The sequence below is a fragment of the Carettochelys insculpta genome, chromosome 11 (genome assembly GCF_033958435.1).
Source record: "Carettochelys insculpta isolate YL-2023 chromosome 11, ASM3395843v1, whole genome shotgun sequence".
NCBI lineage: Eukaryota > Metazoa > Chordata > Testudines > Carettochelyidae > Carettochelys > Carettochelys insculpta.
In genome coordinates this window covers 17418244-17443646 of record NC_134147.1, presented here as the reverse complement: position 1 = coordinate 17443646, position 25403 = coordinate 17418244, and the positions used below count along the sequence as shown (strand labels likewise).

Sequence of the window (25403 nt, the reverse complement as noted above, 5' to 3'; positions counted from 1 at the left end):
GTGTTTATTGCAGGATTAGAAAGGGAGGCAGAACTAGTTGGGTTTTTCTTTGTTGGGGGCTGTTTCTTGACACGCTGTGGGATTGCATGGGTGAGGGGTTATGGAGAGGGATTTGGGGTGGGGGTCAGGGATTGTGGTTTTTTTAAATTCCTTTCAGTGGGTCTCTTTCCTTTTCCCCGTACAGAAGGGGATGGGAGGAGGGGAGGCTGGGGGGGGGTCACATTAGTATTGGTCAGTACAACAACATGCAAAAGAAGTGAGATTAGGCAGGGGAAGGGAAGGAAGGCATATAATCCAAGATGAGATCCCTCCTTGTAGACAGCACCTGCCCCCAAGTTCTGCTCTCAAAGACTACAGCTTTGGGTGGAACTAACCCTTAAGCCACTAGGCAGGAGGATCCTGTGTTTGACAGAGGCCAATGAGGATCCACATCACCACATGGGGGAGACACACAGACAAGCCCCTCGACATTCCAGCTAACAGATTACACACTGTCTGAAGTCATTCCTGGATCCTGACCAGGCTACAAGCCCTATAGTAAAAACAGCAGAGGAAGCTCCCAACTGAGCAGGTCAGGGAGACTCCACTACAGAAGACAGCCTCCCTCTACTCCCCACTCCTAGAGCTGGGAATAAACAGGAGCTCCCAGCTCCCTTTGCTTTTATCACTAGGCCTCCCAGTTTCCTCCCAGAACTGGAGATTGAACTAAGGAATCCTGATTCCAAATCCACCCTACTCTAACCACCAAATCCCACTCCCTACCCAGATCCAAAGACAAAACTCAGGAAGCTGTGACTCATAGCCTCTTCCCAGCTCTAATCCACCAGACCCCACTTCCTTGCAATGGCTGGGTATAGAACCCAGGCATCCTGACTCCTAGCCCTACCTTGTTCAAACCATCAGAGTTCAATCCCAACCCCTCGCACGCTTTTAACCCTCTTAGCCCCACTTCCCTGCAAGAGCTGTGGACAGAATCCAGGAGTTCAATCTCCCAGCTTGTCCCACTCCCCTCCGCTATTAGAGCCAGGACAGAATTCTGTTAGGTGAAAAAACAAAAATCTCACCTGCAAACAAGCTGCCCCCGACTAAAAAGCTAATCTAAAAGGAGGGATCCCAGTTCAGACAGCCCCTGCATAGGACAGAGTGCCCTGTGAGGAAGGAGGTGGGGATAAGTTTTGGATTATTGATGGAATTTGGAGGTTTGGAGGTCTGTTTTCCTCAGACAAACTTAAAAATTCAGACAGAAAAATGGCAGTTAGTAGAAACAGTAAGACAATCTTCATTAGCACAGTATTAGTACCACAGAAGTTAATTATCAGCTGGCTCTTGGTTAATTAATTAATTAATCATCAGAGAGAGAGAGAGATCAGCAGAGAGAAAGAGACTCGGATGGAGAGAGAGAGAGAGAGGAAAGCCATGCAGGGCAGAGAGGCAGAATGAGCAATAGCAAGAGCCATGCACGTTAGACAGGTCTGTGGGCTTCAGGGGTGGGAGGATCACAGACCAATGGGAAGCAAAGAGAGAGAGAAAGAGAAAGAGAAAGATGCAGGCTGAGGCATGCACCAGAGAGGGAGAAGGTTGGGGGGGGAGGGAAATTATGGAGATAGATTGGGCTGGCTGGGATAGTTTGTAACAGGAGCACCTGAGTGATAGGTAAACAAGAGTGCAGATTGTACTACAACCCCTGAAACCTCCTCCCACACACCCTAGAGCTCACCCATACATACACACAAACACCCTTCCCCACACACCTAGATATCCCTCTTCCTCACACACCGCAAAACCCTCCCAGACACATGCGTTATCTTCCTTCCCCACACACTCCAGAATCCTCCATAAACATACACACTCCGCAGCCATCAACACAGATGTGCCCTTCCCTGAGCTCCTCCCTTATACGCACAGCAGAGCCAGCTCCCCCTTTCACAGCAGAGGACCTCCCCACAGCACCTATATTAGCCACCTCTCCACACATATGTACCACAGGTCAGTCTCTCTCAAACACACATACATGCCCCAGACCTCTCCTTTGCACATACACTGGGATGCTCCTCAATGTAAATGGGCCAGCCCTCTCCCCTCAGTCACAACACAGTATCCCTCAACACACTTCAGTGCTCTCCCACTTACACACAACAGAGCCCAATACACACATAAATCAGAGCTTTCCCATCAACCGTGCACTAGAGCTCTCTCCCTCTACAAACCAGAGCTGGCACACACAGGCACTTCCCCATCAAATGAGTTGCTCCTCACACTCACAGGCACACATGACCTATCCCTCCAATCATCCATATGGCAGAGACATTCCACCCACACGTTATTTGCTCTCCCCACCAGTTATTGCCTCTCGAGCACAAGAGCTATCCCCCAAATTTATTTGGGGCCATGTTTTTTAGTGGGTCCCCCCCCTTTTTGAGCGGGGCCTTTTCCACCCCCTCCATGGTCTCCCAATAGGACCCCAAACCCCCCCGTGAACACGTGAGCTATTCCTAGCAACTTACACACACTCACCAAACAGAAGAGCAGTCCTGTAGCACTTTAAAGACTAGCAAAATGATTTATTAGGTGATGAGCTTTCATGGGACACGCGCTTCTCCAGATCTGGAAATTCTAATAAAAGTAAAGTGACACGATGCGAATTTAACAGAAAGATAGAAAAAAAATGAAATGAGAACTGACGCATCAGCTACATAGGACAGAAGGAGGGGGAGTGAAGACAGGGAAGAAAGTTACTTACTGCAAGTGTCTATGAAGTGAGTTGCCTGAGGTGTCCCTGCTCCTTCTGTCCTATGTAAGCTGATTCGCCAGTTTTCATTTCATTTTTTTTCTATTTTTCTATTAAATTCTTGTCATGTCAGTTTACTATTACCAGAATTTCCAGACTGGAAGAAGTGGGCCTGTCCCACAAAAACTCATCATCTAATAAATCATTTTGTTAGTCTTTAAAGTGCTACAGGACTGCTTTATTGTTTTGTGAAGGTACAGACTAACACAGCTGCCTCTCTGTAACTATTCAACACCTCACCAGTTATTCTTCCCCACAAGAGCTACTCACCCTATACATGCAACAGAGCTATGCACGCACACACACACAGACACCAGAGCAGTTGCCTCCATCAACACTTATGTGCCTGATTTTGCTCCCATGCCTGTCTTGTTCTAAGCCTTGTCATCAGTCTTGCTTTAGGTCTGCTCCTGCCTTTTTCTTGTCCTGTTCTCTTGTCTGATACCTGATGGTAGCTCTGACCCCTACTGCAATCACAAGGTCTGTCCACCATTGCTCCAATCATTAGATGTGACTGCTCATACCCCAGTTGGTGCCAGTTTGAGCAGTCTACCTGAAAATGGAGAAGGGACAGATGCCACTACTGGGGTGGATCCTGCTAAGGCCATCTTCCTGTCAGGGATAGGGGACATCCTGCAGAAGCTGCAGACTCAAGTTACCTCTCTACTTCTCAGTCTAGTAGTCTGTGCACACATTTCTCCGCTGATACTCTGGATGGATAATCGGTGTCCAACACATCCCCTATTCCCGCTCCATCGATGGCACCCCACAATGTAGAAGATTTAGCCAGAAGTACACATGCACTCCAGTGCTTCAGGTAATTTCAGAGACTTCGTGTTTGCCTGAGTGCATAATGTCCCCACCTAGTGCCAGATTCCACCCAATTTGGTAGAGTCCATTGATGGTTTGTTTCTCTCTCTGGACCCAATCTGCCCTTTTAGCTGTCACTGCCTTTCAAAGTCATCAGGAAATCCTTCAGTGCAGGTTGATCCATACATCACATTCTCTGGCTCATCACCCATGACCCACATATCTGCTAGATGGCAGGCATGAGGTATTTTAGTTCACAATATGTCGATAATCTTGCCTCCCAAAATTCAAACATAGAGCAAAAGACCTCTGCAGCTCTGCCTGCCTCTCAAGCGGATTCCCAGACAGAGTACATTAGTCCAAAGGAAAACTTGGCCACCCCCTGCTTTCCCAATAGTCCTGGTGGCACCCACCAAATATCAAGACTTTGCCAACACAGTCAACAAAAAAAAAAAAAAAAAGAAGCTGACATCTTGCAACCCCCTCGACCTCCAAATCGAGTAGCGTTACCTTTCAGGAATATGTATTCTAACCTCAGAACGTGACTTACAGGCTCCCTAGAACTATGACCAAGAAACTCTGCAAAAGGGATTCATTCATCCCTCTGTGTCCCCAGCTGGGACTCCTATTTTGTGAATAAGAAGGATGGTTCCCTGGCAGCCTTGTGTGTATTACAGGGCATTAAACAATGTTACTATCTGGAAAAGTACCCGTTACAACTCATCAAGCTCTCAGAAATATGTTGCTCCGTCAAGGTCTTCACTAGGTTGGAACCTTTGTAAAATTCATAATTCAGTTCAGATTCGAAAACGAGATGAATAGAAGACTAGATTCTGCATATGGTTATGGACACTTGGGGTACTTGGTTATGCCATTTGACATGTGCAATGCTCCGGTGACTTTCCAACATTTCATTAATGATATTTTTAGGAACATGCTAGACCAAGTTCTGATTATTTACTTCAATGACATCCTCCAAGGACCTTCATCCGTGGATCCAGGTCTCCATAACCAACATGGTACACTACATCTCAGACTCAGACAAAACCCATATGCCAATTTTAAGAAGTGTAAATCTGACTAGGGCACAAATTCCTTGGGTATACTCTTTCCCCAAAGGAGCTAACTATGGACCAGCACAAGTGTCAGCCATATCCAACTGAGCATCTCCAACGGATACACAAGAGGTAAAGTAATTCCAAGGCTTGAGAGCCACTTTTACCAACAGCTAACAGGATTTTACAGCATGGTCGCCCCAATGACAATGTTTTTGTGGAAAGGAGACAGGTTCATCCAGTCTTTAGAAGCCCACTATGCCTTAAATCCACAAAAAAGGCCATTCACCGTAGCACCATCCTTGTCCAGCCAGAGCTTACTATCTCCTTTATGATGGCAGCCCAAACATCAAACTTTGCAATAGGTGCAGTGACATCAAAACAAGTGAGCCTCCATGGGCAACTTCATACATGTACCGTTATCTCTCATAAACTAATCCCAGTGGAAAATATCATTATATCTGGGACAAGGAGCTGTTAGTTAACAAGGTGGCTTTCAAAGAATGGCATCATCCTTTGGAGGGAGCCCAGTTCTGAGTCGAGGTTCTTATGGACCCCAAGAACCTAGAATCCCTTCAAATGGATGGATACGTCAACCAATGCCAGAGCTGACAGTCCCTCTTCCTTTCCTTATTTGACTCCTTGGTGACCTTCTTTCCAGGAACAAGAAATTGAAAGATGAATGCTCTGTTTTTCCAAGAATAAGTATCTTGAACCTGGTGGAGAACCTCCTTCTACAATTCTTAAAGTATCCAGTTTTATCAGAGGAACTGTAGACATTGGTCTGATGCCCTGCATTCATTCTCTGCTGCCAACCAATATGTTTGCAACCCAGATCCACCAGACCCTGGGAGATGCAGATGCCTCTCATGGTTTTGGCTACAACATAGTGTCCTCTATTACAGGGATTTCATTTGTGTTCCAGAGGGCCAGCCTAGATTCCAGATCTTTAAACTGTGGCACAACATGACACTCGCTTGTCACTTCAGTCAATCCAAGACCAGGAGCTGTATGGTTTTGCTAACTTTCTGGTGGCTTGGTCTATGCACTTACATCAAGGAATATATAAAGTCCTGAAACTTCTGCTCTAACTGAGAGTCCACATTCCAGGAGACTTGGCTTCCTCCAGTCCTTGCCTATTCCACCCCAGCCTTCATTGACTGTATCAAATAACTTCACTGGGGAGATGCCTCATTCCCCCGGGCACACAATGATCCTAGTTAGGGTCAATCTCCTAACTAAGACAGAGCACTTGATTCTGTCTCATGCCATCACTACTGCCCCATTGGCTCATCTCTTCTTAGAGAAGATTTTCTGTTAGTGTGTCAGTCCACTGTTCATCCCACTTTTTTGTGGTCCCATAAAGTTTCAAAGACTTCTTGGCACTGAGCCTCTCACCTCACCTGCCTATCATCCGCACACTAATGGGCAAACAGAAAGAGTCAACTAGATTCTTGAATAATACCTCTGCTGTTTTTTTAATTACCACCAGGGTAAATAGTTTTCCCTGCTTTCCTATGCAGAATTTGCCTACAAAATGCAACCCAAGCTTCCGGTCAACAAAGCCCATTTTTGCTTACTACATTCTTCATCCACATTGCCATCCAGACACATCCACGAGTTCTAGTACCTGCTGCCCTGGACTTAACACTCCTACCTGCACCAAGTACACTAATAACTCAAGGAATACTACTGATCTGCTAAAGAAGTCTGCAAGCACCACGCTGGACAGGGTTGCTAGATCATCCCCAACCTAGCCATCGTATTTGGTTTGGTGTAGCTATCCACCCAGAATCTTAAATCAACTCACCCATCATCCAACTTAGATCAGTGGTACCTGACCCTATTCATAACTTCATACCAAGAAAACCCAGCAACATTCAGGTGACAGCTACCCAAGTCCCTAACGATCCATCCTATATTACACATCTCCTTTCTGAAGCTTTACACTCTAAGAACTCATTCCCACACTGCTTCAATCCACTGCTGCCATCCATAACCATTCATGGGAAAGAAGAATACACGGCCCAACAAATTCTTGACTACCAATGAGTGAGGAAAAATTATAGTCCTTGGTGGACTGAACAGACTGCAGTCCAGATGACCAGTCCTGGGGGCCAACAGAGAACAGCCATGTTCCAGACCAACTATGGGACTTCCACTAAATTATCCCTAGATGCCTGACCCTAGAACCATTAGGAGTTACTTCTCAAAGGCAAGAGATACTGTCAGGAACCATGAGCCTGGTACCAGTTCGCTGACCTGCAGATCCCCTCACTGGCTGAGAGGCATCACCAGCCTTAATTCCAATAGCAACAGGAAGCTAATGACTGCTCAGCGCTTAAGCCCACAGCTGCAGTTGCTCCTGTGCCTGCCTTGTCCCCAGCTTTTCCTCCTGCCCTGCTGCTGCCTTATTCTTGTCCTGTTCCAGCCCCGCTTCCTTGCCTTGTTCCTGGCTCGAGCTCTGACCATCGTCTTTGTTCCTGGCCTCTGACTACTGCTCTGACCACTACACCCGACCATGCCTGCCCCAGTTCATGACACACGCAGTGGCTCTACTGCTCATCCTATACAGTAGTCCCTCGAGTTACATGAGGGCTGTGTTCCCACACATAACTTGAATTTTGTGTAAGTTGGGGGGAAGTTTTTTTCCCCCTCAGCAGAGCACACGTTCTGCAGCAGGGGATGCAGTAGCAGCACCTGGAGCTTCTTTTGAAAGGTAAGTCCTGGGGTTAGGGGTGGGGGCAGTTGGGGAGACTTAAGCCTGGTGGTGAGCTGGGGCCATGGCAGGAGGGCAGCAGGGCTAAGCCTGGGGTGGGTTAGGGCTGCAGGGGGGGCGGTGGGGTGGGGTTGAGCTGAAGTCATGTGTGGGGGGGTTGAACCAGGGTGGGGGGGGGTGGGCCATGCCACAGGGGCTTGAACCAGGGCAGGGGAGGGTAAGTCAGAGCCATGCATGGGGGCGGGGGTTGAACCAGAGCCACGCACGGGGGTGGTGAGCCGAGCTGTGAGGTGTTTGAACCAGGAAACAGGGGTTGAGCTGGAGCTGCAGGCAGGGGGTCTGAATTGGGGTGGAGGGTTGAGCCAGAGCTGCGTGCGATGGGTGGTGAGCCAGAGCCATGCACAGATTGTGAACTGCGGCCGGTCGGGGCTTGAACCGGGGCCACGCGGGGCCAGGGGGTTGAACCAGGGCTGAAGGGAGTGGGATTTTGAATTGTGCTTAACTCATGTTAATGCCAGTTAAGTGCAACTCGAACGTGTGCATTTCGATGGATTACTGTACATATATATATATTAGGGCTCTTCCCTCCCTGCAACACACAAAGGCATACACACTAGGACTATCCTTCTCCCCCTCCAAAGGTCAATAACTATGGGCTTACGATCCTTCAACTGAGCTTTCAGACAGCCAATTTTGCCTTCAGGAAGGTTAATGAGCCCAGCTAGGAAGCAGCAGAATCACCTGATTGGTCAGACCATCCAATTGGCTGCAAAGAGCTAACAAGTCTGCATTTAAGCTCAGCAGTGGCAGCAATCCACTGTTCAATGTTTACACCTGCAAATATGATCTCCCTTGTGCCTGCCTCTTTCCCAGCCTTGTTCCTGCCTGCCCAGATACAAACGTTTGGCTTGTCTCCTGGCTTCTGACTTCAGCTCTGGCCCTTGGTTCCATTTCCTAGTCCCAGTTCTAACCAATAGGTCACACTGCCACATCCCAGTCCCTGATAACCTGAGAAGCCCAAAGAACAGAGAAGATCTGGTTCGGCTGTAGGGATGGATCCCGCTACACCCTACATCTCTTTTGTGGCGGATGTCTTACAGAATCTACAAACCTGAGTTGTTGCCCTGAAGGTACATAATGTAGTGCTGCAGGTGCCAAGCCACACAGTCAGTGACTCAGGTGTCTCCAGAACTGAATATCTCAATATTTAACAAGTGTGATAGCAATCATAACAAATTCCACAGATTCCTACACTAGTGCCATCCTCTGTTCCTCCAGGACCTGTTGTCATTTCCAGAGGCTAAACCAGGGTGAGACTCTTCATCTATTCGGCGACTGAGGAAGCATCGATGTGAGCCTCGCATTTGCTTGACAAGTCAGTTCAAGAGGTTTACCCAAGCCTCTGCAGTGTTCTTTGACCACCTGGAGTGTGTGCATAGGACAGAAGCCATGCTCTGGGTCCTAAGGCAAAGATGCCAGCCAGTTGCTAACTGTGCTACAGATTTTCAACACCCGGGTGTTGGACACAGAACGAAGCAAGGCCTCTCAGCGCTATCACTTCCAGCTTGATCCAAATGATGAAATCAAAGATGAGCTTGCACGGACAGAATCCCCCACTTCTCTGGAGGCATTTATCAACTTACGCATCAAGACTGACTTACTGGAACACTGCCAAAAAAGGAGAATGGCTTCTCAATTCACATCCGTCTCCACAAATCCGGCCAGCCAATATGCAGTGGCCACCAAGCAGCCTGAAGTCATTGTATGCGGTCACGGTTGAGAAGGCCTGATGCCAAGTATGGGGTCTCTGTCTCTACTGTAGGGAATCTGAGCACTTTGCTTTCACCTGCCCTGCAAAGGCTAGTTCTGCATTTCACTTGGGAAACACCGGGCCACTGCCCTTGCACCTCCCCACAGGTTGGCATCTGATAAGCACTGAAGCATCTTCTGCTTCCGCTTAGTCTGTGGCATCCTACTGTGATGAAGGTCATCCTGAAAAGCAATGATTGACTTTGGCTCCTTCAAAAGCTTCATGGACCTGGGAGTTCACTGGCGCACAGCACAGCATATGGGCTTACCTGATGTAACAGAATCCATTGATGGATCGCTCTTCTCTTCAGGTCAAATCGCCCTTAAGTAATAACCATTCTGTGGCATAGCCAAATCCTTCAGTTCAGTCTGGTTTGCTCCCTCTACTTCCTGGACATCCAGTGTTACCACATTCATGATTCACATATCCTGGAGGGCAGGAATGATTCATTTCCTCTTGCTCCACTGTCAATGGTCTTGTCACCTGGAATGGGGTTCTCAAGTTGGAGGCTAATTTTAGCATAACCCCAAGGAAACTCTGACCTTTTGGTTACCCTGGAACAGAAAGACTGAGTCCAATAAACCCTCAGTCAACATGTGCCTCAATAATACAGGTGAACTACTGGGACCTTGCAAAATTATTTAACAAGAGGAAAGCTAGCCTCCTCCTGCCTCACTGTCACTATGATTGTCCCACTGGCCTCCAGCAATAGGCCAACATCTGTTTTGGACATATTTACTCCCACTCAAGTTCCTGAGTTGCGATGGCTATCGAAGAATCGGGAACAGAGGGTCATCATCCTGGTTGATATCAGGGAAGGGAATGAATGGAAGACTACTTTACCTATCCAATTGGGACATGGGGAGTACTTACGAATGCCTGGCAGGGTGTGCAATGCTCCTGCAATGCTCCCACATTTTATCTATGACACTTTCAGTGACCTGTTGGACCAATTCTTCAGTGTCTACTTCAGCTATACTCTTGTTTTTTCTGGGAATCAAGCCTTTAGTGATCAACATGTATTTTGAGTTTTGGAAAAGGTTTTCCAGAATCAGCTCTACGTTAAATTGGAGAAACGTGAATGTGAGCAAAATACGCTCAAGTTTGTCAGGTGTATCATATCACCGGATGGGCTAACCATGGCCCTGCATGTAAACGCCCCACATGCTCAGCCTAGGTTTAATGTTCTGAACTCACGTCATGACTTCACTGCTCACCGTCTCCTGTGGTAGAACTAAAACACAGAACTTCACGGTGACTGGGTATGCACTGGTGCGGACTAGTATGCCAAGAAATGTGTTAATTCCTGCAACTGGGTCTCTCCAGGCCTTGCCCACCCTGCTTTAGTCCTGCTGCACCTTGTGCCTGGCCTCCCTTGTACAAGTACCTTGCTCTCATGCTTGTCCGGTGTTGTAAGGTGCAATTGAACTCTTAACTAGAACGCACACTTCGTCCCTTCTCAGACAGTCCCCACCATCTTACACACAGCGCGCCTCTTGCTCAAGTACGTCTTCTGCCTCCGTGGACTGGCACTGTGTCAGAGACAGGACCACAATTTGCTTCCCATTTCTGGCACAGGTTTTTAAAACTCCTGCATATAGAGCTCTTTACCTCATCAGCATATCACCCACAGGCCAATGGACTGACAGAACAGATAAACCGGATCATAGAGCAGTATCTCCAGAGGTTCTTAAATTATCACCAGGGTAACTGCATCTCTCTGCTGCCATAAACCAAGTTTACCTTCGACAATTCAATCCATGCTGTCACTCATCCGAGCTCATTCCATGCAAATTGCGGCTGCATCTCTGCTTGCACCTAGAATTGCGCACACCCTCTCTAGTTCATAGACTGGTGGACTGGCGACCCATCTGAATCATTTACAAAAAGAACTTACAGAACACCTGGAAGCCTCTAAAGAAACCGACTAGTGTTATGCTGATCAGGGCTGCCAGGACAACCTAAGCTAGCACTGGGGATAAAGTTTGGCTGTCAACTCAAAATCTCAACCCAGCCTCAACAGCTGGGGTCATTCAAGATTATTGAGTAGATCAACCCAGTAATATTCATGTTTCTATTACCAGAATCAGTGAAGACCCACCCTGTATAGCTCCCTCTTGTGGACTCCTTCCCAGGTCAATACAATCTGTCGTCACCATCCACTACAGTTGATGGGCAAGAAGAATACCTTGACAAATAAATGATTCACTCCAAGGAAGTACGGGGAAAGCTCCATTACCTAGTGGACTGGGAGGGTTGTGGTTCTGATGACCAGTCATGGGAAATGGCAGAGAAAGTTCATCAACCACAGTTACGACAGGACTTTCATCAGGCCCATCCCAGTAGCACAGCCCGAGGACCCTTAGGAGACATCCTTGAAGGAGGGCAGTCATGTCAGGAACTGTGGTCTTATGATTCCTCTGCTAAGCCTGAGGGCTGGCCAGTTTTGCTTTTTGGCTTGTCAATGAGCCCAACTGGGCCTGACTGGCCAGCCCACCTGATCGGCTGGAAAGAGCCAAGAGGCCTTCATTTAAGCTTCGTAGCAGCCGGCCGCTGGACTGCGCAGGCCTTGTTCCCAGCTTTATTTCAGCCACGGCCGGGCCTCCTTCCCTTCCCCTCTCCTCCCCTCCCCCATTGCTCCAGACCAACTTCTGCCTCCTTCTAGTCTATTTCCAGTCTGCTCTAGCCCTGCTCCTAACTGTGGCTCTGACCCTTGGCTCTGATTCCCAGTCTCAGAGATGGAGCTATTACCCCCTTCCCCGCAAAGCACGCCAGAGCTATTCCAACTCTTCCCCCAGCCCTCATCAGAGCTATTCCTCACCACAAACACACCACAGCTATTCTCCACACATACCACAGGTACTGCCCAACACTCACAGCTGAGTTATTGTGGGTTGTACACACGCACGTGGAAGGGCATTTGTTCTAGAGCTGTACTCCGCCACATGAGTGTGCACCCCTCTGCACACAGCACCGGAGCGATCACCCCACACACGTACACCAGAGCTATTCCATTGACACACGCACAGAGGCATCACAGCTGTAACGCCCACACCTGCATACACACACTAGGCCTATTCCACCTAGGTACACAACCCACACACACTCACGCCAAAGCTATTACTCCTCCCCACACACACCACAGCTTCCACACCCCAACCCACCTACACACACACACACACCACAACTATGTCCCCCTCCCTCCCATCACATTGCCTACAATGAATCCTGAAACTCTGGGCTGTCACTGCTGCACACAACAATCGCACAAACCCAGAAAGGTACAAGATTTTCATTGTTCAACTGCACACCTCTCCACAGAAACAAACACGCTTCACAGCAATAAAGCAGTCCAACAGCACTTTAAAGACTAACAAAATAATTTATTAGGTGATGAGCTTTCATGGGACAGACCCACTTCCTCTGCCCATAGCCATACCAGAACAGACTCAATATTTAAGGAGCAGAGAACCAGAAATAGTAATCAAGGTTGACAAATCAGAAAAATATTATCAAGGAGAGCAAATCAGAGAGCAGAGGAGCAGAAGTGGTGGGGAGGAGTCAAGAATTAGACAAAGCCAAGTATGCATAAGAGTCCCTATAGTGACCTAGAAAATTCCCATCCCGGTTCAAACCACGTGTTAATGTATTGAATTTGAATATAAAATTTGAACCGGGATGGCAATTTTCTAGGTGCTCTTTTCCAGGTGCAATTTTCAAGGGGCTGTTATGCATACTTGGCTTTGTCTAACTCTTGACTCCCCCCTTCTGCCCCTCTGCTCTCTGATTTGCTCTCCTTGATAATATTTTTCTGATTTGTCAACCTTGATTACTATTTCTGGTTCTCTGTGCCTTAAATATTGAGTCTGTTCTGGTCTGGCTATGGGCTGAAGAAGATATGGTCTATCTCATGAAAACTCATCACCTAATAAATTATTCTGTTAGTCTTTAAAGTGCTACTTTACAGCTTTCTCTCTGTTACTACTTCACAGCAACGTCTGAGTTGCACAAACACACAATACGCACACGTATACAAATTAAATGAATAGTGTGTCATATTCCACACCGAGCCTTGCACATTGGGGCAATATCTATACAACCATGCCTAAGTCCACAGTCATGTTGTACGCCCATAACTAGGTCAAACACATCCATTGCGTCATTACCGCTCCCGGAGGAGCGGTGTGAAACTGTTCCCCTGTGCATTCACAAGCACAAGGAGCCGCTCGCCCACTGCACAGTCACACTCATCCCTGCACACTGATGGCAGTGTGATCATTTTGATCCAAACGCATCACAATAAGGGACCACCATGATCCATAATCCACTTTTCCAAGGGGAGGGGTTGTGTCTCCTGACTTGCGGGCCCTATCCCTTCCCCTTCCCTCCCCTCAACACTCACATGGGAAGGACTGTTGCAGGCAGCCTCTCCCACAGGGAGTTCTAGGACGCCGAACGGAGAGGGCGCTTTGCACTGAGGAAGAGGAGTGAGCTAGTGATAGCTGGCTGGCACCATTCCAGGAGTCACACACCCGGGTGCGGGCGGGGGGGAAATGTTTAATGCCTACAGACCAAAGTCAACTGTGAGCCTCTGCACACACACATATACCCCATGGCATTGCCTGGGACCTTAATACTGTGCGCTGAGTGATACTGAATGCAGCCAGCTCTGGGGTGGAGTGTGGCAGGCAACATACGCTAACCTGTACAGATCTATGCACTCACATACTCACAAGCCCACTTCACATTTCCTACACACCCTCACATACGTACCCTCCTCGCACTCACCCTACACACCCATCATAAGCCTCCATGCACAGTCTACACTCCTTCAGCCCAATGCTCACACTATTACACACTTGTACACCCACGCACACAGACTTATCGCTCGCGTACCTCCTTCAGCTTTCCCTGCACAGTCACCCTGCCAAAGCGCACACACATACCTCATGCCGGGCACTGGAACAATGGATGCCAGAGGTGCTGCAGTGCATCCTCGCTTAGCAACTGAATCCCTAGCTTCCATCTTGCTCAGGTGTCATGCTTTTATTCAGTGGGCCGTTGCCCTCCTGCCCCAGCACACGTAGCCTACAGACTCACAACCCTCTGGGCACGCACTCCAGGCACCCCACAGGGCACACATGCCCTACTAAGGCACACACTGCCGAATCACACACAAGTTAGAGCTCTGGTCCATATCCCCTTGTCCCACATCCTTCCTGAGCTGGCTCAGTCTACCGTGCTCCTGTTAGAAAGACGGCCAGTTGGAGCTGTTGGAGGAGTGGGGTGGGGGAGAGCAGGGAAGAGGAAGGGAGGAGGGAGGGAAGGATGCATCAGACACAGTGTTAGTTCAGCCCCAGAGAGTCGCTCTCAAAATAAAAACCAGACACAAGAGCAGCATGCCCCAGTCAGTCCCAGCATGCCATGCGGTATGTAGGGCCAGCGGCGCCACCCGCGGCAGGAGTGGGGATGACAGCCAGGACATCCAGTGGGGTTCACAAGTCAGTACACAACCAGCCACACCCATGGTGTGGGATTCCCAACGGTGCTAGGGGCCATTCCTAGGCCTGATCCAAAGCCCACTGGGGCGACAGAAAGACTCAGGTCTGGAGGTGTGACTGGAGAGCCCCCGTGGAACTACCCCAAACGCATAGTGCAGCAGGGCATGGTGATGGGGGAATGTGGCTTGCCCCCACAAAACATCCAAATGAATGGTCCTTCTTTTATTGCCCCTGTGCTCTCACCCACTAATCATCCTCTGGTCCTGACCCCACTGGCTGCCATTAGCCCATTCCCCACAATCCCTGGCGGATTCGCCACCATGGAGCAGATGTGAGGCGCACAGAAGTTGCTTCATGGGATGGTGTTTTCCATGGATTTTTTGTTGTTGTTGTTGTTGTTTTTGGGGGAGGGGAGGTAAAAGGAATAAAACATGTAAAACCAAAAGAGTAAAAATAAAGAAATAATATCTTTTAAATTTTTTATTTATTTTTTGAAAAAAATCCAATAACGTTTAAAATATTTGGTTTTAGAAAAGAAAAATAATAGTTTTTTTTCCCAAAAAAAACCAAAAATATAAATAAAAATTTTAAATGTTGCTTTTGGAAAAGAAAGAAAAATTCTTTAACACGTTTTTGGTTAAAATGTTAATTACAAGTTAAGTGGTTCAAAGCCAATGGACTTTTTTAATACCACATTTGCTAGATTGGTTTTAATTTTATACCAACATATGTTATTGGTTATTGATTCTTGTTAATGTCAATTTTATACCAACCTTGGTCTGGTCAATAGGCTGGTTTTCAATCTATACCCATAAAAGGGCGATTGCATGGTGAGTTTTGATTCTTTTCAATTTATGTCTGCTCTGCTCTGGCAGCAAGGTTGATTCTGCACTGAGTCCACAGCGGCTGAACAGTTCATTTCCAGCTCTTGACTTTATATCTCTCACAGTTTGATTATTTAGTTGTCAATTTTGCGTATTTGGGTAGTTTATTTCAACCTTTAAATTTTGAAAGTTTCATTTCATTTTCTTGTGAGTATTTAAAGAAAAATAAGAAATTAAAATAATGATAATTAAAAACCCAATTAATTAATTAAAAACAAAAAGGAGGGAGGGGAAAAGATAAAACCCACGGCAAACCAAACGATTAGACAATTAGAGTGATATCTACCAGGTAATGCAGTTTGTTTACCATAGCGTGTCCAATTCCTGCGTGCTATATGTATTAAAAAATAAAATAAATGAGGGAAAGGGAGAATAATAATAATAATAATAAAAAAAACAGAAAAAAAAGGAAAAAATGACCAATCGTGAAAATCAAAGGAGATAAAAGAGGGGAAAAAAATCAATTTTCCAATCGCAAGAAGGGCGATCAGGTTTCAAAAAAAAACAAAAGAAAAAGACTCCTCCCCGCTTCCCCTCACACATCCCACTCCCCCAACCAAACTTCTTACCATCCCAACCATAAAGTATTATAGAGAGAGAGAGATCTTGGTTAGTAAGAATAAAAGAAAGGAAAAGAGACTAATTTAAATAAAGACTTGAAAAGAAATGACCGACATTCCATTGGATGAGACAAGGAGGGTTAGTTCTCGCGTCTCTGGCTGAGAGCTGGAGTCTTTTGAGAAGCGTGTTAGTAACACACACACAAAAATTGTCAACGTAATTTCTAACGAGGTGGGGGATTCGGGGAGTGAAGGGTGGGGAGGGGGAAGGAGGAAAAGCAAGGCCTGTGTTAGCAGGATTAGTAGAATCTAGGTGGCTGGCTCTGGGAGAGCAGGGAGCTGGGGAGTAGGTGTATCCCCATTCAGAGGAGTCTAGATATTGTCTTGTACGTTGTGCAGGGAGCAGTGTATTACTGGGGGAGTGCTGAGGGCATGTTGGCAAGAGAGGAACCAGATCCCCCACTCCAATTCTTGAGACTGTTCAAAATCTGTCCTGCTTTTTGTTCGTTACCTTTTAATTAATTTTAGTCCAAAAAAGGGAGCAAATCAGATACCAGGTTACAAGGAAAAGCCTGTGTGGAGGGGGAGCCTCGGTCTGTAGGCAGGGAATGGGAGGGGTGAGCCAGATGCACCTCCCCCACGCACTCCCTTGATTCCCACCCAACTTCTCCCACTCTCCGCCATCTCCCCACTATCTCCCTCACCTCCACTCCCTCTTCCCCCAGCACACATCAGCCTCACCTGTCTCCCTCACCTCCACCCACCTCCCCCAGCACACACCAGTCCAGGACCAGGCAATCAAAAAGAGGCAGCCCACCAGGCTTAATCCCTGACAGGCCCCCACCTCTTTATTTACCTGCACCTCCACTGCAGCTCATTACCCGTGGATTGCCGTGTGAGGTCAATGGAAGTGGTGTGGCCTGTGACACCCCTTCTGGATGCTCCTATTGGCCGTGAGCAGCGATCCGCAGCCAACCAGAGCTGCAGTCACCTGATAGGTGTGGAGGTGCAGGTAAATACAGAGGTGAGGGCCTGCCAGGGATGAACCCTGACAGGCTCCAGCCTGCAGGTCAGTATTTGCCCACCTCTGGCACCAGGCCCATCCACCTCCCCTTCACCCCTACTCTACCTCCTCCCCCTTCCCCTCTCTCCCAGCACACCCCAGCCTCACCTATCTCCTCTCACCCCACCCAACCTGCTCCCCCTCCCCCAGTACACCAGCCCCGCCCATCTCCCCCTAACATCCTCTAACCAACTTTCCTCACCTCCTCAACACACAGCTGCAACCCCCACCTCGACTCCTCCACTCCTCGTGCTTCCACACTCCACCCCAGTTCCTCTTGCCACTGTCCAAAGCCCTCTCCTTTGCAGACCCAATTCCTCCTGCATCTCCCTCTGCCCCTCCAACCTTCTCCACTTGGCCTCAAGCTCTCTGCATCCTCACTTCCTGCCCCTACTCCCCCGGCCTCAGTGCAGCCTGCTCCCTGCCCCTGAACCCTCCAGTGAGTCACCAGACAGCACCTAAGAATGAGGTTCCCCCAGAAAGTTACAGCGTAACAAGAACAGCCTAGTCCATCAGAGCCAGGTTCTCTGGGCCATGGAGTACAGGGCCCAGCAGACCAGATACCGTGGGGAAGAGCGGGATGTATCCAACCCAGGGGATATTGTGGTGCATAACCATCTCCCCAGGGCAATGCATTGTCCATTCCCCAGCTTCCAGCCCCCACTCCTCTCCATCCTAACCAGTAGACCCCAGCCCTCTTGCGGAGATGGGCTAGAACACAGGAGTCCCTTCCAAGTGGGTGTTTAGCAGTGGGAGGAGTAGCTGGGCTGGGCTGGGCAGCATGCCAAGCCCTGAGGGGCAGGAAGGCTCCCATCCTTTTCTCCCGGGCTCCTACGCTGCAGCATCATGCAGGCCCAGATATCCAAAGACCCTGGGAGCTGCCAGCTCTAATGAGTGCCAGGGATGGATCTATACAGAGCACATGGGCCACACTGCCCAGAGCCAACAGTTCTTCTCAACCACCTCAGCTACAAAGGGAGGAAGGACCTGACCCCTGGGCTCAGGGAAACAGCACCCACACCCAGGCCACACCTGCCCAGCCTAGCACAGAAAGATCCACCCATACAGGGCAGCCCAGAGCCAGCCGTGCATGGGCTGGGAGTCAGGACTCCTGGGCTCAATTCCTGACACCAGCAGGGGAGTTATAACTACTGGTTGGAAGGGGGTGGGGCTTGGAATCAGGTTCTTTGCCTGGTTCTGGGGAGGCCCAAATATTACTCCTTGACCTCCTCCCCCCGAAGCCAGCCACTCCTTCCTCTGTGGAAGAGGAGGAGCCCACGTCCCATTTCCCAAACCAGCCACAAAACAACCTTCCCGTTCGTTGTGGTGACAAACAGCATCCCCTAGCCCCTTGCCTTCACTGGGGGTGGCTCAGGACGCCCAGGGAGAAACGGGGGGATGCCCTAGGCAGCGTGCATGGAATTTAAGGCACTTCGAGGATGTGTCACTATCCAATTGTGGCCATCTCTGCACCTGCTCAGCTCCCAGAGGGAGGGCTGGGTGGGTCGGGGGGGAATCTGCTTTACGGGGCAATGCTCCTCTTTCTGGCAAGCAACAGTAGAAAACTGAGGGGCCTGAGGGGACCCAGATTAATGTGTTTTACACTCTCTCTTGCTGGCACCTGGACTACTGGGGTGACAAAGAAATACAAAAGAACCAAGCCCAGCTCCCAGCCCCTTTACCCCCTGCCCACAGGCACCACGGCCCATGCACCCGTACCCACCCTTGGCACCCTGAAGTATTTGGGGGAGGGTATCCTGGCTGGCCGGCTGCTCCCATCCCAGCAATGCTGTCCAGAGAGGCATCACTGGGACGTGAGCCTCCAGCAGGGCGGGGGGGCAGTGGTGCTCACAGACAAAGCCGCCCAGAGAGGATACCTAGTGCAAGCCCCTGTCCTACCCAGCCGTGCGGGTCCCGGCCAGCTCTGCTGCATACCTGGCGCAGGTTCCGGGTCACCCGGATGTCATGCCAATTGTTGTCATTGAACTTGCCGTTGACGGGCTCCACCAGTGCCTCAAAGGCGCCCGACCCCAGGTTGATGACCAGCCACACAGCCCCACTCTTGAGTGACAGGTTGACGTAGTCGGCCGACTTCCCCGTGTGCAGCATGAGGCCGTTGCGCTGCAAGGTGCGGAAGGACAGCGTGATCTCATCAGTGCTGCTCTGAATCGGGTTGTGGGACAGGTCGTAGCAGAAGAACTCGTTGCCTTTGAAGGTTGCCACGTATTCCTCCTTCCCTGCAGAGAGAATGTGCCACACTGAGAGGGAGCAGGTGCACACAAGGCGTGCGTGTACCCGGTGTAGACAGCATGGAAGGAGGAGGTAGGAGCCTGCTGGGAGCGTGGCTGGGGCTGCATGACAGTTTGCAAGAATGGGGCAGGACACTAGGGGGTGTGCACCGGCGGGGACAGCAGCACACGAGGGGGGAAAGGTGCAAAGGCTGTGTGCATACAAGGCAGGACGAGGATGCACACAAAGTCAGGAGGGACACAAGGGTGTGCGCGCACCAGGAGGGATGACTGTGTGTGAGAAGGGAGAAGGCGCACAAGGTGGGGTGAGAGCGTGCAAGGAGGGGGAAGGCGCACCGGGGCTTGCGCACCCAAGGAGGGATGGCGTGTGAGAGACGGGAGCAGGAACACTGTGGGTATGTGCACAAGGGGGGGTGAGAGCGTGTAAGCAGGGGACAGGTGCACTAGGAGTGCGTGTGCACAAGGCAGGGTGAGAGTATAGGAGTCACGAGCACTAAGAGTGCGTATGAACGGGGCAAATCTATGGAGCTGTGTAAATATCACCACCATTTTGTGCCTACGTTATTAGTCATTTGTAGAGCCAGAGGCCTCAACTGCACTGGGGGCTCCAGCATGCCGGGTGCCACGCAGCCCCCCCCCGCAACAGAAACCGAGGCCCCTCTGTGCTGAGCACCGCCCAGACCCACAGAGAAAACCCACAGCACGCGGAGCTCCCGGTCCAAACAGGCAAAGGACAGGTGAGGAACCCGAGGCACTGAGTGAGGAAAGGGACTCATTCATGAGTGGCACAGCTGAAAAAAAGACTCTCAGCCGGCCCCTGCTGTAATCAGCAGCCCTCACTCCCTTGCCAGAGTAAGAGATGGAGCCAAGGAGTCCTGGCTCCCAGCCCCGCTCCCCTGAACTAAACCTCAGTCCTGTCCCAGAGCCAGGAAGAAAAGGCAGGAGGCTGGGTCCCTTCCCAACCTCCAGGCTGCTCTACGCCAGGGTGCACAAAGTGCAGGGGGGGCTGGCCCCCTCAGGGGAAGATAACGTCCTGTAAGGGGGGCTGCTGGGGGTCAGGCTCATTCCTCTCATTGAAAACGGTGCCGTCTGTTACTGGTTTTACCTTCGTGTATTCACATTTACACAGATTAATCACGTTTTTACATTCGACAGACTTATGTCCTCACGCGCCGAAAGTGGTTCTCTCATACGAATGTAACCGAACTTTCCGTTGGTTTGGACGACGTTAGAGAGGTTGGGGGGGAAGGCTGCTAACTGCAGAGAGGAAAAGTGGGGCCCGACGTAACCCGGGGCTCACCCCTGCTCTGTGCGAAAGCATTTTGCATATTTCTGTGCACGTGTCTCTCTCGGTGCTCTGGGAGCAGAGTCTGGGGCAGAAGACGACATTCAGACAGGCGGGAGGATGTTCACCCCTGGTTTAGGGGCTATACATTTTGATGTGGGGCCAGTCCAAGAAGCTGGTGAGTGGCCAAGGACCACACTTTCCTGTGATACTAATGGAAGGTGTGGGCCCCAACAGCTGCCAACACCTGCCCCTTCTGCAGTAAGACCTTCGGCTCCAGACTCGGGCTGATCAGCCCTTAACGGACTCACAAATAGGAGGGTGACATGAAGGCGTCCTACTTGTTATTGAGTGACTGCCAACAGAGAGAGCATAGTGTCTGGAACAGAGGGTGGGTGCAGAAAGGAGCTCATGGTAGCAAACTGGGGTGCAGGAGGGGGTGTGGGGTGTTAGAGGGAGGGGGCTGTGACCTGGAGCAGGGGATTGGGGCAGGAAGGGTTGAGGGGTTTAGCAGGGGTGCTGGGTGCAGGAGTGGATTCTGGCCTGAGGGAGGAGTGTTAAGAGGGTGCAGAGTCTGGGAGACCGGGTCAGAGGTGCAGGATAGGGTGCAGGGGGTTGGACTGGGGCTGGAAGTGGGGGTCCACACATGGAGGCAGGGGGTTGCATTGTGACCGGGAGCTGGGGTGAAGTGGGTTTGGGTGGTGACCTGGGCCATGGAGCTGTGGTGCAGGAAGGGGTGAGGTACCAGGCTCTGGCTGGGAGGTGTTTACTGGAGGTGTCTCCCGGCCAGCAGCCCAGTGGGACCCTAGGGCAGGCTGGCGGCTGGGGCCAGAGTGTGTGTCTGTGCGCGGTGTGGACAATCGAGGTGCGGGGAGGCGGATGCGTTGAGCTGCCTGCGCCCACAAGCACCGCGCAGGCAGCTTGGCCAATGGGAGCTGTGAGGGTTGTGCTGGGAGTGGGGCAGAGTGCAGAGCCCCCTCTGTGCCCAAGGGGGGCGCTGTGCAGGCACACGCATGCTGGCCCCAGCAGGAGGCCGCTCTGAGTGGCATGTGGAGCTGAAGCAAGAAGGGAACCTGCCCCAGGGTCCCACTGGGCCGTGGGACACTGACTACCCAGAGGATCGCGGAGGGCTGGATTCGCCCGCAGGCTGGATTTTGCCCAGCCCTGCCCTAGAGGTAGTGAGGGGGCCTGGGCCCTGTAATTCAAGCAGTGGTGCCACTGCATGGGTGCGTGTGTGGCTCTCTTCTGGGCATGCTCTCACTCCCTATCTCCCATTCCCCAAGCAGCTATGTCCCTCAGGGGCACCCTCACCCTGTGGCCCAGCACAGCCGCTGAGAAAAGTGCCCCTCCGCCGCCGCCACCTGCCAATTCACCTGCCAGCTGGTGAATCCAAGGAAGCAAATTTGCCTGTCTCACCTGTGCTCAGCCCCCGCAATCATCATGTTCATGTCAGTGCCAGCCCTTCGCGGCAGTGACAGAGCCCGTCGAGACACGGGGGCTGAGGCAGTCTGGGGGGCTCATTCCCGATCCAGCTCTCACACGGGAAAAGCCAGTTGCCTAAGGAGCTGGCTTGTTGTGCCATGAAATCTGTCCACCGACAGGCAGCACAGCCCAGGCGGCGACACCTGGCTGGCCAGGAGTAACGTCGCCTCTAGAAGCAACTCTGCTGAGAGTCCTGGACAAAACCGCAGGGCATTTTTACATCCCTGCGGCTGCCTGATGTAGGCACAGCTCCCTTTGCTGCAGAGTGTGGAGTGGAGGGCTTAGTAAAGCACCCCACAGAGCAGGGGTGGCCAGCCAAAATAGCTGTGGATAGAGTGTAAAGAGCCATCAATAGATAGAGAGATAGATAAGTAGATAGATATACATAGATAATATGTGGCTCAAGGCCCTCCCACTCTCCAAGAGCCAGGCACTTCCAGCCACCCCTCTCTAACCTGAACCCAGGGGACAGCAACCAAAAGAGCAAGAAGAGCCATTTTTTTCAAATTCAGTAAAAACAATAATTCAAGAGCCGCACTGCATGCGAGTACGTGATAGTCCTTCAAAATACCACCAGACCGTACTTTTCGTAACCCCTGTTCTAAGAACAGTGCACACGGTGATTTGCAACGCGATACAGGTCTACAGCAGGACGATCACAAACTTTTTACGTATTCTACTTCCTCACACTTTCCGTGTGTGTTTGTACCACTGTCTTCCGGACTTTCACTCCCGAACCCACTTTAATTCTGCCAGTTTTACTTCACATTTCATTTCAATTTTCTTTCTTAAAATGTGTGTTGCCCTTCACAGCAGGAATGTCACGAGCTTCCTTTTCCTTTGCAGAACCAAGGCTTTATTAGCAACACGTTCAAAACACGGATACAGTACTATATTCCCCAGCGCGCTGCACATATTAAAGGGGGAGAAATCCCATGCTTTGAGATCACATATTGTTTGCTGTTAGATATGCATTGTTCATTGTTGGGCTTTTAGACACTCACCATTTACTGAAATACTTAAGAGGTGTTTTTTTTTTTTTTTTTACTTTGCCATTATAGTGTCAAGAGCCACAAAGAAGTCCTTAAGAAGCTGCGTGTGGCTCCAGAGCCGCAGGTTGCAGACCCCTGCCCTAACCCTCTCCTCCTGCAGTCCCCCACCACTTTGACTCAGTTCCAGTGACTCACCAGAACCACCACCACTGCCACACACTTCTGCCACCAAGCGCTGGTGCGCTCGGGGAGAGTGGCGCTCAGCACTCCCCGGCATGCAGCTCCAAGCAGCAGCTGCCTTTAATTGCTCAAAGAGCCACATGTGACTTGAGAGCCGCGGGCTGGCGACCCCTGCCCTAGACCCGCACCGGGGTCAGTACCAAGGTGACCGTCTGTCCCGTATTAGGCGGGACGGTCCCGTATTATTTTTTAAAAGGGATAAATTGTCCCGTGTTTGGGCCCTCCCCCACTGACGGCAGCATGTGCATCTCTGCACCATGCGCCCTTGGGCGGTGGGGGTCTCTGCACACTGCCCCACTCCCAGCACAATCCTCACAGCTCCCATTGGCCCAGTGGCCTGCACTGTGCTTGTGGGTGCGGGCGGCTGGTGGGAGTCACTTCCCCGAGCTTCAGGGAAGCAGGGGGAGCATGGGTGGCTGCCGCATCCCTGCCCCTTCCCCAGGGCTCCAGGGGGGCCAGCGGCTGCCACTTCCCTGGGGCTCGGTGGAGCCAGGAGGAGCTGCCCCTCCCCCGCACGTCTCCCTAGCCTGTATTTGGGACGGGGAGATATGGTTGCCCGGGTCAGTACCCACTGCAAGGGAAGAGCCTCTAGCGCTAAGACTGCGGCACAGTGGCCCCATGCCACATTGGGGTCAGCACTCCTGACCCCCGGCCACACACTGCAGCACCCTGAACATCATGACGAAACCTCCTGTGCCTTGGCTGCCCTAGGGTTTTACATTGCAAACCTCCCTAAGGCCTGGTCTACACTAGGGATCAAAAGAAACAGCGAGGGAGCCGGGCTAGTCCGTACTCCAGCAAAACAAAGCAGCAGACGTGGAGCACTTTAAAGACTAACAAAAATGATTTATTCGGCGATGAGCTTTCGTAGGACAGAGCCACTTGTTCAGATCAGAGTCAATCCCAGATATGCAGTTCTAGCCACCCTATTTGCATAGCTAGAATCAATGTATCAGGATCGACTTTCTTCCCTGGTGTAGATCAGGGACCTTCTGGCTCCTGCCGACATCCCTTACCGGGTGCGTCAGCATCAAGTACCAGCATCAACGACCGAGCCCAGAGAGATCGATTTTGTCACTTCTTCAAACACACGGCAAATACCGATCCCCGGAAGACTGAGGGTGGCGTGCCAACCTCCCCCAGCCGTAAGTATAGACGTACCCCGAGCACAAAACACCACCACATAGGTCTCATCTAGGGCTTTTCATCCACAGATCTTAGAGCACTTTGTATGGCCAGTCAGCACCGTCAACCCCACTTTACAGAGGAGGAAACTGACCAGAGATGTGATTTGCCCCAACGATATCCAGCAGCCAGTGGTAGGACCAGGAACGGAGCCCCAGGTAAGCAGAGACCACACTGCCTCTCCTCTGCACCACAGACACAGCGCTAGGGCCAAACCAAACCGTGCCACAGCTTGCAGCCACCCCACTGCAGAAGATGTATCTCCCATCAGCCTAACCCCACCACAGCACATCCTCCAAGCGCGCACACTCCCCTGGCCCCTCCGCCCACGTCATGCCAGCACTTCTATAACTTTATCCCCAGCAGCACCGAGACACTGTGCTGTCGCCTGGCTTTTCTCCTGCTTGGTAGGGCCAGGTTATAGCAGCTAATGAAAGAAACTTACTCATTCACTCCTCAGCCTCCCAGCAGGCTCCTGGGGCCACAGGAATGAGGACCAGGCCTTCAGGTGCCAATCTGAGAGCAGGGGAGGGCGACTGTGAGAGATGTCTCTGGGGCACCTCGCTGTCCCAGCCTCTTCCCACTCAGCGCAGGGGGTGCTGGTAGCCAGTCAGCTCGACCCCTTGGTCTCCTCTGCAGCAGCCAGGCTCCTAAATCGCTTGTTCAGGGCTCTGTGCTGGCAGTGTATAAATCACCTCAGTAGGGCCAGGCTGCAGGAGCAATTAATTCCCCACTAACCCCAGGGCCACACTGCCTGGCTCCCACCCAGTCCCCCTGCCT

The 25403-nt window shown here is 50.9% G+C and overlaps 1 protein-coding gene across 2 annotated transcripts in view; it reads right to left on the bottom strand.

Moving 5' to 3' along the window:
- The window catches only part of NRXN2 (neurexin 2), a 302332-nt gene that overhangs the window by 204622 nt on the left and 72307 nt on the right, over positions 1-25403 (bottom strand). Inside the window, exons 5-6 of one of the 2 annotated variants that reach the window (XM_075005502.1) lie at positions 19126-19427; positions 15875-15898 (exon numbers count right to left, since the gene is read on the bottom strand). In XM_075005502.1, the coding sequence (XP_074861603.1) occupies positions 15875-15898; positions 19126-19427 (326 nt within the window). Of the gene's footprint in view, positions 1-15853; positions 15899-19125; positions 19428-25403 lie in introns of both variants that reach the window. The other variant, XM_075005503.1, reaches the window with a different exon arrangement.